Source organism: Bos mutus, chromosome 18 (genome assembly GCF_027580195.1).
Source record: "Bos mutus isolate GX-2022 chromosome 18, NWIPB_WYAK_1.1, whole genome shotgun sequence".
In the NCBI taxonomy this organism is placed as follows: Eukaryota; Metazoa; Chordata; class Mammalia; order Artiodactyla; family Bovidae; genus Bos; species Bos mutus.
The window spans coordinates 45,906,495-45,920,878 of record NC_091634.1 but is presented as its reverse complement, the minus strand read 5'-3'; the positions used below and the strand labels follow the sequence as shown (position 1 = coordinate 45,920,878).

General features: G+C 37.5%; 1 protein-coding gene across 1 annotated transcript in view; it reads left to right on the top strand.

Moving 5' to 3' along the window:
* The window catches only part of LONP2 (lon peptidase 2, peroxisomal), an 84,574-nt gene that overhangs the window by 30,468 nt on the left and 39,722 nt on the right, over window positions 1-14,384 (top strand). Inside the window, exons 8-9 of the mRNA XM_070388468.1 lie at window positions 1,709-1,850; window positions 11,863-12,013. Of these exons, the coding sequence (XP_070244569.1) occupies window positions 1,709-1,850; window positions 11,863-12,013 (293 nt within the window). The remainder of the gene's footprint in view (window positions 1-1,708; window positions 1,851-11,862; window positions 12,014-14,384) is intronic.

Here is a 14,384-nt window from a genome sequence, read left to right as displayed (position 1 = left end):
CTCTGAGATTTACATAGGCAGGGAGGGTATTAAGAGCAGGAACTCAACCGTATTAACAAAGGTAAAAAAAAGCGTAAGGGGTATTAATAGAACCTCAGTTGTGGTTGGAAAGCCGGTGGTGGGGACTAGATTGTGAAGAACCCTGAATTCCAGACTGAAGAGTTTGGACCTTATCTTCTAGGTTCTGGGAAACAGTAGAAAGCCTAGGAGGAGTTGTTTGTATACTATAACTGGTACTTCGATTTCTGCTGCTTCTTTAGAAAGGGCAGCTATCTAGAATATTATTTTCTCTGCATGACTGTAGGTCTAGAATCAGGACTTGGCTTTGAAATCTGCCTATCAAAAACAGTAAGGAAAGGAAAAGAAATTAATGCAGCAAGAAATGAACCTTAGAGCTTTGAGGTTTTGTGTTTTTTTTTTTTTTAATTTTCCTTCCCTGCTTATTCACAAAAGGCTGACAAATCTGTCAGTTCTCCAGAGAGAGAATTTCAGAGAACTTATTACTTACAAGTCCTGTGATTCCTATATCCTGTTCTGAAGTCTTGAATGTGCTAACTCCTCATTATAACCGGACAGCGTTTATTGTATCTGGTTCCAGGGCCTCAATCACTCCCCCAGATGAAAAGCATTCCTACGATATTCTTGAGGCTTTCTTGTCTTTTCAAAGGTCACGATTTACTCTGTCCTACTTTATACCAGTCATGTGGCAGGATTGCTCCGTGAGCCGGCTTTGTGCCGATCATGCGATACGGCCGCTGTCCCACTGGTCCTTGCTTTCTTTCTTGCAGGCTCTCACCCTTTCATGCCTCTTCACAAACAGCATTTGATTTCTCATGGCTTAGGCCGGAGGGTTATAATTAAAATCAGGAAATTGCTGCTTAAAATACAGTTTCACTGGCTTTGTAAAAAAGGCACTGTTTTTAGTTTGACAAACATATTTTTATTTCGTGTCATGCTCTGCATCTGTCAGTTATGTAGATGATTTTTGTTCAGATATGTTAAAGCAGCCTCCAACATTTGAATGCACAACCAAATGTCTGGCTGAGCTTGGTTATGCCAGTTGGTGTATATAGGGTGAACGCAGTTTTATTCAAAAGGCCAGAATTAATGAAATTTTTCTATAAATACTGTTGGTCCCAGATCCTCTTACTACTATGTGTAACAAATTATTGTCTATGAAAATAAAAAAGTTGGAATTTTTCTCTTTTTTTGGGTGGGGTCTGCAAGTATTTTGAGTGGGCCTTTGAACCCATTCTAATTTCCTCCATGAATATGGTGATAATGTTTTAGCCAGCCTCGAGTCAGCCTTTTCAGACTGTAAAAAGGCAGTTACACTGGGGTTTGGGAAGTGCCAGAAAGATGCCTGGAAAAGCTATGAAAAATATGGGAATTAAATTCATAGGGCTCTCTGGATGTTTTGGCATCTTGGAAGTGTAAGAATCGTAACTATGTGACTAAAGTATAATTTTTTTCAGTTTGACTAAGTGGTAAAATATCCAATATCATGGGTAATTTACAGTCAGAATTAAATAGAAAATAAGAATTGAATCTGATCATTCTTTGATGTATCACAGGGCTTTTAAAATTTATAGTTATCTCCTGTGGTAACTAAATGACTTCTTCCTGATCCAGAATTTTGATTTCTAAGCGATACTGTGCCTGCCTCCTGCCATCTCTCTGTTGCTAATCTATGGCTTGCCTTCTGCAGGCGCACCTATGTTGGCAGCATGCCTGGCCGGATAATCAATGGCTTGAAGACTGTAGGGGTAAACAATCCAGTGTTCCTGTTAGATGAAGTGGACAAACTAGGAAAAAGTCTGCAGGGTGATCCTGCAGCAGCTCTGCTTGAGGTAAGATTTACAAGATCTCCATCTTTATTCACACTGGAAGAGTGTGGCTAAGAGTAGATGATCATATTTAGGGAACTTATACATTCATGTGGATCTTCCAGGTGGTGATAGTGGTAAAGAACCCACCTGCCAATGCAGGAGATAAAAGAAACTCGGGTTCGATCCCTGGATCAGGAAGAACCCCTGGAGGAGGCCATGGCAACCCACACCAGTCCTCTTACCTGGACAGTCCCATGAACCCAGGAGCCTGGTGGGCTACAGTCCATGGGGCTGCAGAGTCAGACATGGCCGCAGTGACTTCGCACGCACGCATGCGATACACTGATGTGGGTTTAGTCATGGGAAAATTACTTCAATACAAACTAAAGTCTGAAGCCATTTGATAATTTTAAATGTCTGAGGGATTTTCTTTGTTCTTTTTCTAATAATTCCTCTTGTTTCTTTTTTTCCTTTTTTATCAGTTTAGTTGTTTAGAGAATAGCAATTCTTTAAGATTGCTACAAAAAACAGCAAGCAAGTCTCCTCCCTGGGGTACCTTATTTCTTTTTCTGCACTTTGACCCTCTTACTTTTAGGTCTTTCTTGAGATAGTGTGGCTCTATTGCTTTCTTGATTTTAGAGGTTTGGGTGTTATCTGTGGATTCCTTTCTATAGGAGATGAGTTTGCTGCCTATACTTCCAATCTCCCAATATAAATTGTATCCTGATTTTGTTAAGTCATTGTTGAGTGTTTACACTATCACAGTTATATAAGCGCTTTTCACAGTTGAACCATGTGAACCATGATCACTCTTCTTTTTCTGTCCTTTGTGTTTTTTTGTGTTTTTAAAAATGTTTTTGAAGTTAATGATTGTCTTGTTTCTTTTGTTTACTTTCACCAACTATCTGATTCTTTTTGGGAGACTTTCAAATACTTTGTGTTTTATTGATTTTTGTCTTCCGTCAATCTAAATTGGTTGTTCCCACCCTGGGCATGGAGCTGTGGTCCGAGGGTCACTCTTCACCTCCTCCATGTTGGGTTTCCTGATTCCTGTAGTCCATGTCTTCCTCTTTTTTGATTTATCCTCTCATTGTCCTGGTGTTAGTCCCTCAGTAGCTTTCTGAGAAAGCCTGAATGTAAACATTTTTCAACTTTGAATATCAGAAAATGTCTTTATTGTTCTCTCATACTTGATTGGTAGTTTGACTGGGTATAGAATTCCAGGTGGAAATAATTTTCCTGCAAACTTGTAAAGACAATTTCTCCTTTGTTTTCCAGTCTTCATTGTTGCTGTTGATGAAACAAAGCTGTTGCGGTTCTGACTTTTGTAACTTGTTTTACTCTCTGAAAACTTTTCAGATCTCCACTTTATCCCAGTGTTCTGAAGATTAACTAATCTGCCATGGCATAAGTCTCTTTGTTTCCATTTTTGCTGATGCTTTGAAGACTCTTTGTATTGAAAAATCCTCTCCTTTTATTTCTACAAAAGTTTCTTGAATCTTTTTGTTGGTGATTCTTCTCCTTCATTTTTGGGGAGCTCCTATTAATTTGATGTTAGATCTTTAATTTTCTTATCTCTCCTATTACTCACCTTTTTTTATGGTTTGCTCTACTTCCTCTGAAGACTTCCTCAGCTTTATCTTTTAATCCTTCTCTGAGTTTGTCATTTCAGAGAACCCCCCCCCCTTTTTTTAACTTCTCTGCATGCTCTTTTTATAGTACCTTGCTCTTGTTACATAGTTGTAAAATGTCCTTTTATCTCTGTGAGAAAAATACTAACAGATTAAGAAAATTTTTTTCTTTCTTTGCTCTAAAGCTTCATTTGTCTGTTCATTACATATATTTTTTCTGGTCTCTGTTTTTTATATTAGAATCTTTCATTAGATGTCTGACAGTTTTGTCTGTTCATATATAAAATTAGTTGATTGGTTGGTTGCTAAGTCCTGTCCAACTCTTGGCAACCCCATGGACTGTAGCCCACCAGGCTCCTCGGTCCATGGGATATTCCAGGCAAGAATACTGCAATTGGTGGCCATTTCTTTCTCCAGGGGATCATCCCAACCCAGGGATTGAATGTGCGTCTTCTGCTTGGTGCATGGATTCTTTACCATTGAGCCACCAGGGAAGCCCCATTCATATTTAATAGGATTTTAAAAAGCTGATGGGAAGCTATAAGCATGTGAGAGAGGGTTTATTGATTACGATTTTCAGGGTAGGTCATCTGACTAATATATTTGATTAGGGAACCTCACGTGTCAATAACTTTAGGTCTTTTTTTAAGGCTGGTCACATTTCTTAGGGAAGACTCTTCAAGTCTCTTGGCTTGAGAATGAAGGCCCAGCTGCCAGCCTCTGGGAGCCAAGCAGGGGAAGCATTCAGCATCCCGGATGTATGCACTCACCTGAGCTGTTGATTTCAGTAGAGTATGTACTCTGCTCAGCTGTGCCGTGTCACCTGCACAGGGACCTGCTGATTTATGTTCTTAAGGAAATCCCAGTACTTTACTGGGATAGGGGAAGGGATCTGGCATCTGACTGCTTCTTAAGTTTACTTTAACCAGTCCTCCTTATTTTACCACTTCTGCCCCTCTCTTTACCCTGGTTTATGTAAAATAATATTAATATTCAAATTGGTTTTTAAAACTGAGGGAAAACTTGCTTTGTGAAAGTTTTTTTTTTTCCCTTGCTTTGAGTTCCCTCTGGCTTCCTGATTCTTTTCTGTTGTAATCTCCTGAGGACAGGATGGACTGGGATGTGTCTTACAAGTAGGGAGACCATCATTTCTGTTTTGCGTGGGACACTCCTGCTTATGCCTAATTCTTAATTGCATTCTCTTTTAGTCTTAGAAGTGGGGCCTCTTTGGACAATAAAAAGCATAGTTACCTCACTTTAAGAGCCCCAGGGTTTGGAGATAAGAGTTTTATTTGGTTTGGTTTTGCTTGTTTTTATTCAAAGACAGTTCTCGTTTGTCTCAGTAACTAGTTTACTAATCAGTACTATGAATGATAGAATAATAAACATTATTTAAGATTTCAGTCGTTTGTTAGATGCTGACTTTAGACTTGAAGACTTGAATTGGAGCATTTTTCAGATAATATAACAGATTCTCTCATTAGACACACACTGTTACCTTGTTGAAAAGAACTTAATGTGGATTCCCTGATAGATAGTTAGATTTTCCCAACAGACTGTCTGTGAGAGTTGTGAAACAAGTCCACCAAAGACAGCTTCACAAGTAGTAGGAGGAGAGGAATAGCCCCCGTATGTTTGTTTGACTGTATGTTTTAAGTGTTCACCTAGTACTTTGTGGCGATTCAGTAATGTTTGTTGAATTGATGTTTGATGAGGAATAGCTGACATATATTTATATTTTCTGACATAGAACTTGATAGTCACTCTTTTGACAATTGATTTATTAATATTCTAAACTAAAAGTACAAAAACCTCAAATGATACCTTTAAGTAAGTGCCACCCTGGGTTGCGTGCTTATCTCTGAGGTTTAGTGACTGATAGCATCAGTTCCTTATTGACTGTGGTTCTGTAGAGTGAAGCAAGATGCAGATATGGAAGAACCAAGGGATGTCCCTGACATCCTCCTCCCCACCTACCCAAATCCTGGGTGAGAATTTCTCATGCCTCACAGTGTATTAAAGCAAGAAGAATACATGTAAAAACACTTTGTAAACTGTAAAGCAGAAGTAGATGTTTTTCTGGAATCCCCTTACCTTCTCCACGATCCAAGTGTTGGCAATGTGATCTCTGGTTCCTTTGTCTTTTCTAAACCCAGCTTATACATCTGGAATTTCTTGGTTCATATACTACTGAAACCTAGCTTGAAAGATTTTGAGCGTAACCTTGCCAGCAGGCCAAATGAACACCATTGTATGGTAGTTTGAACATTCTCTGGCATTGCCCTTCTTTGGGATTGAAATAAAAACTGATCTTTCCAGTCCTGTGGCCACTGCTGAATTTTCCAAATTTACTGGCATATTTAGTGCAGCACTTCAACTACATCAACTTTTAGGATTTGAAATAGCTCAGCTGGAATTCTGTCACCTCCACTAACTGTTCATAGTAATGCTTCTTAATGCCCAGTTGACTTTACACTCCAGGATATCTGGCTCTAGATGAGTGACCACACTATTGTGGTTATCTGAGTCATTAAGACCTTTTTTGATCTTTGGTGTATTCTTGCCACTTTTTCTCAATCTCTTTTGCTTCTATTAGGTCCTTACCGTTTCTGTCCTTTATCGTGTCCATCCTTGCATGAAACGTTCCCTTAATATCTACAATTTTCTTGAAGAGATCTCTAGTTTTTCCCATTCTATTGTCTTCTGCTATTTCTCTGCATTTTTCATTTCTTATCTTTTTGCTAGTCTTTGGAACTCTGTATTCATTTAGGCTTATCTTTTCCTTTCTCCCTTGCCTTTCACTTCTCTGTTTTCCTCAGCTATTTATAAAACCTCTTCAGACAATCACTTTGCCTTCTTGGATTTCTTTTTCTCTGGGATGGTTTTGGTCACTGCCTCCTGTACAGGGTTACAAACTTCTGTCGATACTTCTTCAGTCATTCTGTCTACCAGACCTAATCCCTTGAATCTATTTATCACCTCCACTGTATAATCATAATGGATTTGATTTAGGTCATAACTGAATGACCGAGTGGTTTTCCCTACATTCTGAGCCACAGTCAGCTCCATGTCTTGTTTTTGCTGACTGTATAGAGCTTCTCCATCTTTGGCTGCAAAGAATATAATCAATCTGTTTCACTGTCTACACGAAATCCTTTGACTATGTGGATCACAGCAGACTATGGAAAATTCTTAAAGAGATGGAAGTATCAGACCACCTTAACCATTTCCTGAAAAACCTGTATGCAAGTCAAGAAGCAAGAGAACTGGACGTGGAACAACTGACTGATTCAAAATTGGAAAAGTAGTACAATAAGGCTATACGTTGTTACCCTGCCTATATAACTTGCATGCACAGTACATTGTGAGAAATGCTGGGCTGGGTGAATCTCAAGCTGGAATCAAGATTGTCAGGAGAAATATGAAGAACCTCAGATATGCAGGTGATACCCTTCTAAAGGCAGAAAGTGAAGAGGAACTGAAGAGTCTCTTGATGAGGGTGAAAGAGAAGAGTGAAAAAGCTGGCTTAAAACTCAGCATTCAAAAACTAAGATTATGGCATCCAGTCCCATCACTTCATGGGAAATAGAAGGGGAAAAAGTGGAAGCAGTGACAGATTTTATTTTCTGGGGCTCCAAAATCACTGTGGATGTTGGCTGCAGCCATTAAATTAAAAGATGCTTGCTTCTTGGAAGAAAAGCTGCGACAAACCTAAACAGCTTATTAAAAAGCAGAGATATCACTTTACCAACAAAGGTCCATGTAGTCAAAGCTACGATTTTTCCAGTAGTCATGTACAGATGTGAGAGCTGGAACATAAAGAAGGCCAAGTGCCAAAGAATTGGTGTTTTCAAATTGTGGTTCTGCATAAGACTTGGGACTCCCTTGGATAGCAAGGAGATCAAACCAGTCAATCCTAAAGGAAATCAACCCTAAATATTAATTGGAAGGACTGGTGCCTAAACTGAAACTCCAATACTTTCGTAACGAGCCAACTCATTGGAAAAGACCCTGATGGTGGGAAAGATTGAAGGCCGAAAGAGAGGGAATGACAGGAAATGGGATGGTTGGATGGCATCACCAACTCAATGAACAAAAAGTTTGAGCAAACTCAGGGAGATAGTAAAGGACAGGGAATGCTGGAGTCCACGGGGTTGCAAAGAGGCACAACTTCACTACTAAACAACAACAAAGTGTGCTAAAGCTGCCATAACAAATACCACAGACTGGATTTCTTTAAAAAAAAAAAACAAACATATGTATTTTCTCACAGTTCTAAAGCTTGAAGTCTCAAATCAAGGTGTTGGCAGGTTTGATTTTTCCTGAGGTCTCTGACTTGTGCCGCCTTCTCACTGTGTTGTCAGATGACCTTTTCTCTGTGCTCATGCATGCCTCATCTCTTCCTCTCTTACAAAGACACCAGTCATATTGGATAAGAGACCCACCCTTAATGGCCTTTTCTAACCTTAATTACCTCCTTAAAGACCCTTTTTCCAATTATACATTGAGGGGATACGAGTCAATCTATAACTAAAGATAAATACGCAACATAAACATAACATATATGTGCCGTTGTACTAATGATAGGTATTTATACATGCGGCACGTACAGAATACATTTTTAAAGGTTAAGCAGTTATTTTTGGTGAAAATGATGTATTTTAATTAGGTAATTGTTTTTATTTTATTTTGTACTGTGGCTGTCAAAGCTTATTCCAGAAATAAGTGTCAACTCCTGTTATTTCCTTACTGTTCACATTTTTGCCTCTATTATCTTTAATGATATGTTGCAGAAATCTTTTTAAACACTCCATTCATCCATTTATATTCTATAAAAATACTGAATCAGGAAAACATGGACTGCAGTTGTACTATCATCACAATTAAAGCAGATGAGTGAGGACTCCCACATCAGCCCATTATGTTATGGGATTTCTACTCTTCTCTTAGAATATCTCATATGTGTGTGATGTGTATTTCAAGTGAGGGCATTACTCTTGTAGTAAATATTTTAAAAACTAATTTCTTTCTGGTATTTATAGACATATAAAGATGAATATATGTACTCATATTTTCTACTTGCACCTCGGGGCTTTTGTAAACATTCCACTTTGATGACCCCTGGTCTAAACAAAATACAGATGGAGTCACAATTGGACAGTGGCTTCACAGGCATGCACATTGTTACCTGTTGTATCCTACGTGTTGCTACATGTATCCTGTGTAGTCAAATACTTTTGAAACTTTTTAAAGAAGTCATGATTATGCGTGAAAATTCTGCAGGTGTTATCCTAATAATGTTCTGTCATTTATTATTGCACAGAGGAGTCTAAGGCTTTTCAGTTTGTAGTGTTGAGTCTTCTGGAATATTTTCTTGGTTATTTCTTTAATTACATTTGCTGAGACCTCTTCTTTAGTTACATCAATTAGGTATGAATTGGATATTGTTATTTTTTTCCATATCTTTCCTCTACATAGCCTTACTGCCTTCGTTTTCTATGTTCTGGACATTTTTCTCAGCTTGGTCATTATCACTGATTTAATTTCTATAGTATTTGTGTGTGGCTTCCAGAGTTGATTTTAGTTATTTTACTGTACTTTATTTTTTACTTTTGTTGTGAAAAAATATAACTAACAAAAGTTGAGAAAATAGTATGCTGCTGCTAAGTCGCTTCAGTTGTGTCTGACTCTGTGCGACCCCAGAGACGGCAGCCCACCAGGCTCCCCTGTCCCTGGGATTCTCCAGGCAAGAACACTGGAGTGGGTTGCCATTTCCTTCTCCAGTGCATGAAAGTGAAAAGTCAAAGTGAAGTCGCTCAGTCATGTCCGACTCTTAGTGACCCCATGGACTGCAGCCTACCAGGCTCCTCCATCCGTGGGATTTTCCAGGCAAGAGTACTGGAGTGGGGTGCCATTGCCTTCTCCGGAGAAAACAGTATAATTAACCATAAAATTTGTCACTTGCCTTAACAATTGCCATCTCATGGCCAGTGGTGGTGTTTTTTTTTGGCTGTGCTGGGTCTTTGTTGTGGCACGCAGGCTCTCTGGTTGTGGCATGCAGGCTCACTTGGGCTCTGGAGTGTGCAGGCCCAGTAGTTAGTTGCATTGCTTAGTTGCCCCACAGCATGTGGGATCTTAGTTCCCCGACCAGGGATTGAACCTGTGACCCTTGCATTGGATGGCAGACTCTTAACCACTGGATTGCTAGGGAAGTCCCTCATGGCCAATCTTGTTTTGTCTGTTCCTACCCATTCTCCTTCATCCCATTCTTACTTATTTTGAATCAAATTCCAGATGTCATATCTTTTCATAAATACTTTAGCATCTACCTCTAAAAGGTACAGACTTTTAAAAAGTATCACCATACCATTAATATCATACTTAGAGATGATAGTTGCCTCATCATGTATAATATGTGGAGTATATTCCTGGGTTACCTAACAAATATCGGTAGTTCTTCTTTTGCCAGAAACAGTTACTGAAGAACAGTTCTCGGCATACACCCCTTCCCATAGTTTAATCACTGTGCTGACTTCACATCCCTGAGAATACAATGTCATATCATAGCTGTTTCCATTCCCAGTCATTCTGCATAGGTAGGAATTAATAGTTTGGGGTTTACATAGAGATAACTTTTAATGAGAAGAAAGAAAAAACAGTTCTGGTCATTCCTGAAATCTGCTCCTTTATGTGGGTGAGTTGGGCCATGGAAGCCCTCATTCCAAGGCTTGGGGAAGAAGCAGAGGTTTGATAGCTGAAAAATTCTCACTATAAAATGTGTCACTCCCTGGATTCAACAGTTTACCTTAAGGTTTCATCAGAGTAATGGTTCCTAGAAACGCTTCTTATCTGGCATTCTAATGATCATTATTATTTTTGATGTTGTTCAAACTCTACAGTTTTTTTTTGTATTTTCCTAATAAAAGATGGAGGTATGCAAATTGAGCATCACTGATTTTCTCTCCTCCTAACCTAGGTGTCCAGTAATACACTTTAAAAAGACCTCATTCATAATCCAGAAAACATTGCTTTACTGATTTTCCTACTTTTAAAAAAACTCAGTGTCTTAAAATTTTAAGGGAAAAAAATTATTTCTCTTGGATGGCAACATATCCAACATGTATGTATTAAATTTAATTACAGCCATTAAATGAGAAATTTTTACTTAACTAGCCAGTCAGTTTAACTAAGAATGCCATACATAGATGAGCAATTTTCAGATCATTGGTAGACAGTAATATTACACTTAGCCAGTTTATACTGAACATAATTAGAATTGTCTTTGACTTGACATTTAATATTATTTTAAGTCTTATGAAGATATAAATAGTAGAACTCCCTGGGAATTGTATTCTAGATATACACTGAGTTACCAATAACAATGAATATTTAACAAAATTCAAGAGTTTTCAAGAAAAGGGCTTCAAATTAAGACTAACTTGTGGATACGTTTAAAAATAAGTAAAACTTTAGAAAGGGAATCAGAAGCAAGGAAAAGCTGGTTATATAGTAAAATTGTGATTGATTTAAGTATTTAAGTCATTTTACTTCCTTTTTGACTGTGCATGTTAACCCTGTTTATATCTGTACTAATCCAGTCTAAGCGTAAGTGTTAAGATATTGAAGTTTAAAACGTGGAAGCCACATGTTGCCTTCTTTAAAGTCCAGTGTAGGCCTCTCCCCTGTGAGTGCCTACAACTTGGAGCATTTGAACAGTGATCTGAGAAGATATAGTCTCCTTAATATATAGTTGTTCAACATTTTAAGAATCTAATTAGTAAATATCTAATTTATTCAATTAAAATATTTTCGAGGGATAGTAATATTTTGCTCATTATAAACAGGAAGATTTTGCTTTTTAAAAAACCATCAGGAACATTCCCTGGTGGTTCAGTCTTTAGGACTCCGTGTTTCCAACTGCAGAGGGCATGGGTTCAATTCCTGATCAGGAAACTAGATCCTACTTACCGTGATGAGCCGAAAAAAGAAAAACTGTTAAAGACTTTCTGATAATGTTTGAGAAGGAACATACTAATTATTATTTTACCTATTACCTTAGAATTTCAAAATACCATACACATTTACTTTATATTCTCATAGCAGTTGAGAGGGGGTGTGTTACCAGGAGGTAAACTGGTTCTGCGGGATTGGTAGCTTATTTGTGGCCACATAGTGAGTCATTAATAGATTTTGAGAACAAAGTTTGAATGGTTAATTTTTGCTTGTTTGTGCTTTTATATGTTTAAGAGAATTTTAACATTGAACATGTTTCCCATTTTTAATGTTATCCCCATATTTCCCAAACTAACTGTATTGAGCAGAAATATCATCGTGTGTTTTAATTTATGTGGTTTTCTGTTGGAACTACTGCCTCTGTTTCAGTGTTTCTTGTTCTCCCACAGGTGTTGGATCCTGAACAAAACCATAACTTCACAGATCATTATCTAAACGTGGCCTTTGACCTTTCCCAAGTCCTTTTTATCGCTACTGCCAACACCACTGCTAGCATTCCCCCTGCCTTGTTGGACAGGATGGAGATCATTCAGGTGCCAGGTACTTGCCTTGTAAACAAAAGTCATTACTTTGTTAAATAAAAGGCTATTTGTTGCTTTTCTGAGCAGAATTCTTTAAAACTGGTCGAGCTATGGAATTTTGAGTAAAAAATTGATTTGCCAGTGTTGATCAGAAGTTCTGAATCTGGCATATAAACCAGCTTTTATATAGATTTAACATCTATAAAATAAACATGACAGATAAGAGTGTGTTTATGTTCTATACAATATACATTGTATGTTCTGTAACACTTTCAGATTCAACTTAGCATTGAAAACTGATTATTTTTATGGAAAATAAGATATTCTTCTTTGAAGCAGTTTCTAAAATTATAGATAAAATAATTTACTTTTTCAAAGTATATGTCTAAAAACCAAAAATAGATCTCATTGCCAGTGTAGCTTCCTGTCTATCAGATTTGGAAGTTTTTACTATCTCTTAGAAAATCTAATCATTTATTCTCATTAGGAAGTAGATCCTAAAACTTCTCTTTATTACATCTGGCCTCATTTTTATATAAAATTACAGAGTACTTTCAAATTCTTCTTTTTAGTTGAATCTGTCAAGTACTTACATACTTTTTTTTTTTTTAACCATGCCTTCTTCACAGGACTGTGTTTTTAAAAAGTCCTTAAGTTGTGTGTGTGTTCAGTCGCTCAGTCATGTCACTTTTTATGGCCCCATGGACTGTAGCCCACCAGGCTCCTTTGCCCATGGAATTTTCCATGCAGGAATACTGGAGTGGGGTGCTGTTTGCTACTCCAGGGGATCTTCCTGACCCAGGGATAGAACCCGTGTCTCTTGTGTTTCCTGCTTTGGCGGTGGATTCTTTGCCACTGTTGCCGCCTGTGAAGCCCTTTTTAGTTACTAACACTAAGTAAATCCCAGTGTTTTCACCTTATTTAAATTGTCCAGAATTACTTCTCCCTAGAAAAGATCAAATGTCAGTGGGTATCTTTTAAAATAAAAATAGATAACAATAAATATAATCTGAATATATATTTCATATTAAACTGAAATATATTTTTACTCTCAAGTAAATGATAATTCAATTTCTTAGTTATCTGTGAACCCTGCAGGATCCTGTAGTTTTAAAATACGGTGGAGTATTTTAAAATTGCTTTGTGCTTATTTATAAGACTAAAATAAATAACTAATGAGACCCAGTTGCATGGAAACTCCAAATTCAGGCAGAAATCCATAAGATATATTAACATATTCACCAAGTGAAATAATCAGGACAGCTGCTGCAGAGGTGGACATTGGTGCCACCTTCTTCTCAGGTTTGCTTATCTTATCTTTTAGCTCTAATGGTGGTTTTTAATCTCCTTTTTATACCAAAAGATAGATTCCTGTCCATTCATCTTTTTAATTTTTGCTTGTTAAAAGGAAAGGGGGCAATCATTATAGGGGACACTCATCTTACAGGACTTAAAGAGAAAGTAAATTGTTACTTATTGAGACTTTTAAGTGGATAAGACCATAAAGTATTTTAAATATATAAATTATCTATGTAATTCCAACATGTAAGGAAAAAACTCTTATAGGGACGCCGTAGTTTCTGTTTTGTTTGTTGCGAAAATTTACAGTTGGACTTCTGGAAATAGCCCCTGTGCAGCTCTTCCCTTGAAGTCTTAATAGAAGCCTCTGTTGTTACTGTTGTAAGTTTTTTTCAATTACGCAGAAAATTATGCTAAAGAAAAAGGATAGCTTTATTTTTCTTTTAAATAATAAAATAAAACTTGCATTTAAATTGAGGAGATTTAAATTATATCTTTATCGTAATGAAAGTGAGATTTTTTTTCTCTTTAAGAGAGATACCATTTTATTTATTTATTCATTTTTTTGCCTCTAAGTTGATTTATTTTTTTTTTTTATTTTCTTTTTTAACTTTACAGTATTGTATTTGTTTACTGAAAGAGAAACTCCCCAGGTCAGTAGGTGCCCAATATGCTACTGGAGATCAGTGGAGAAATAACTCCAGAAAGAATGAAGGGATGGAGCCAAAGCAAAAAGAATACCCAGCTGTGGATGTGACTGGTGATAGAAGCAAGGTCCGATGCTGTAAAGAACAACATTGCATAGGAACCTGGAATGTCAGGTCCATGAATCAAGGCAAATTAGAAGTGGTCAAACAAGAGATGGCAAGAGTGAATGTCGACATTCTAGAAATCAGCGAACTGAAATGGACTGGAATGGGTGAATTTAACTCAGATGACTATTATATCTACTACTGCGGGCAGGAATCCCTCAGAAGAAATGGAGTGGCCATCGTGGTCAACAGAAGAGTCCAAAATGCAGTACTTGGATGCAATCTCAAAAATGACAGAATGATCTCTGTTCGTTTCCAAGGCAAACCATTCAGTATCAC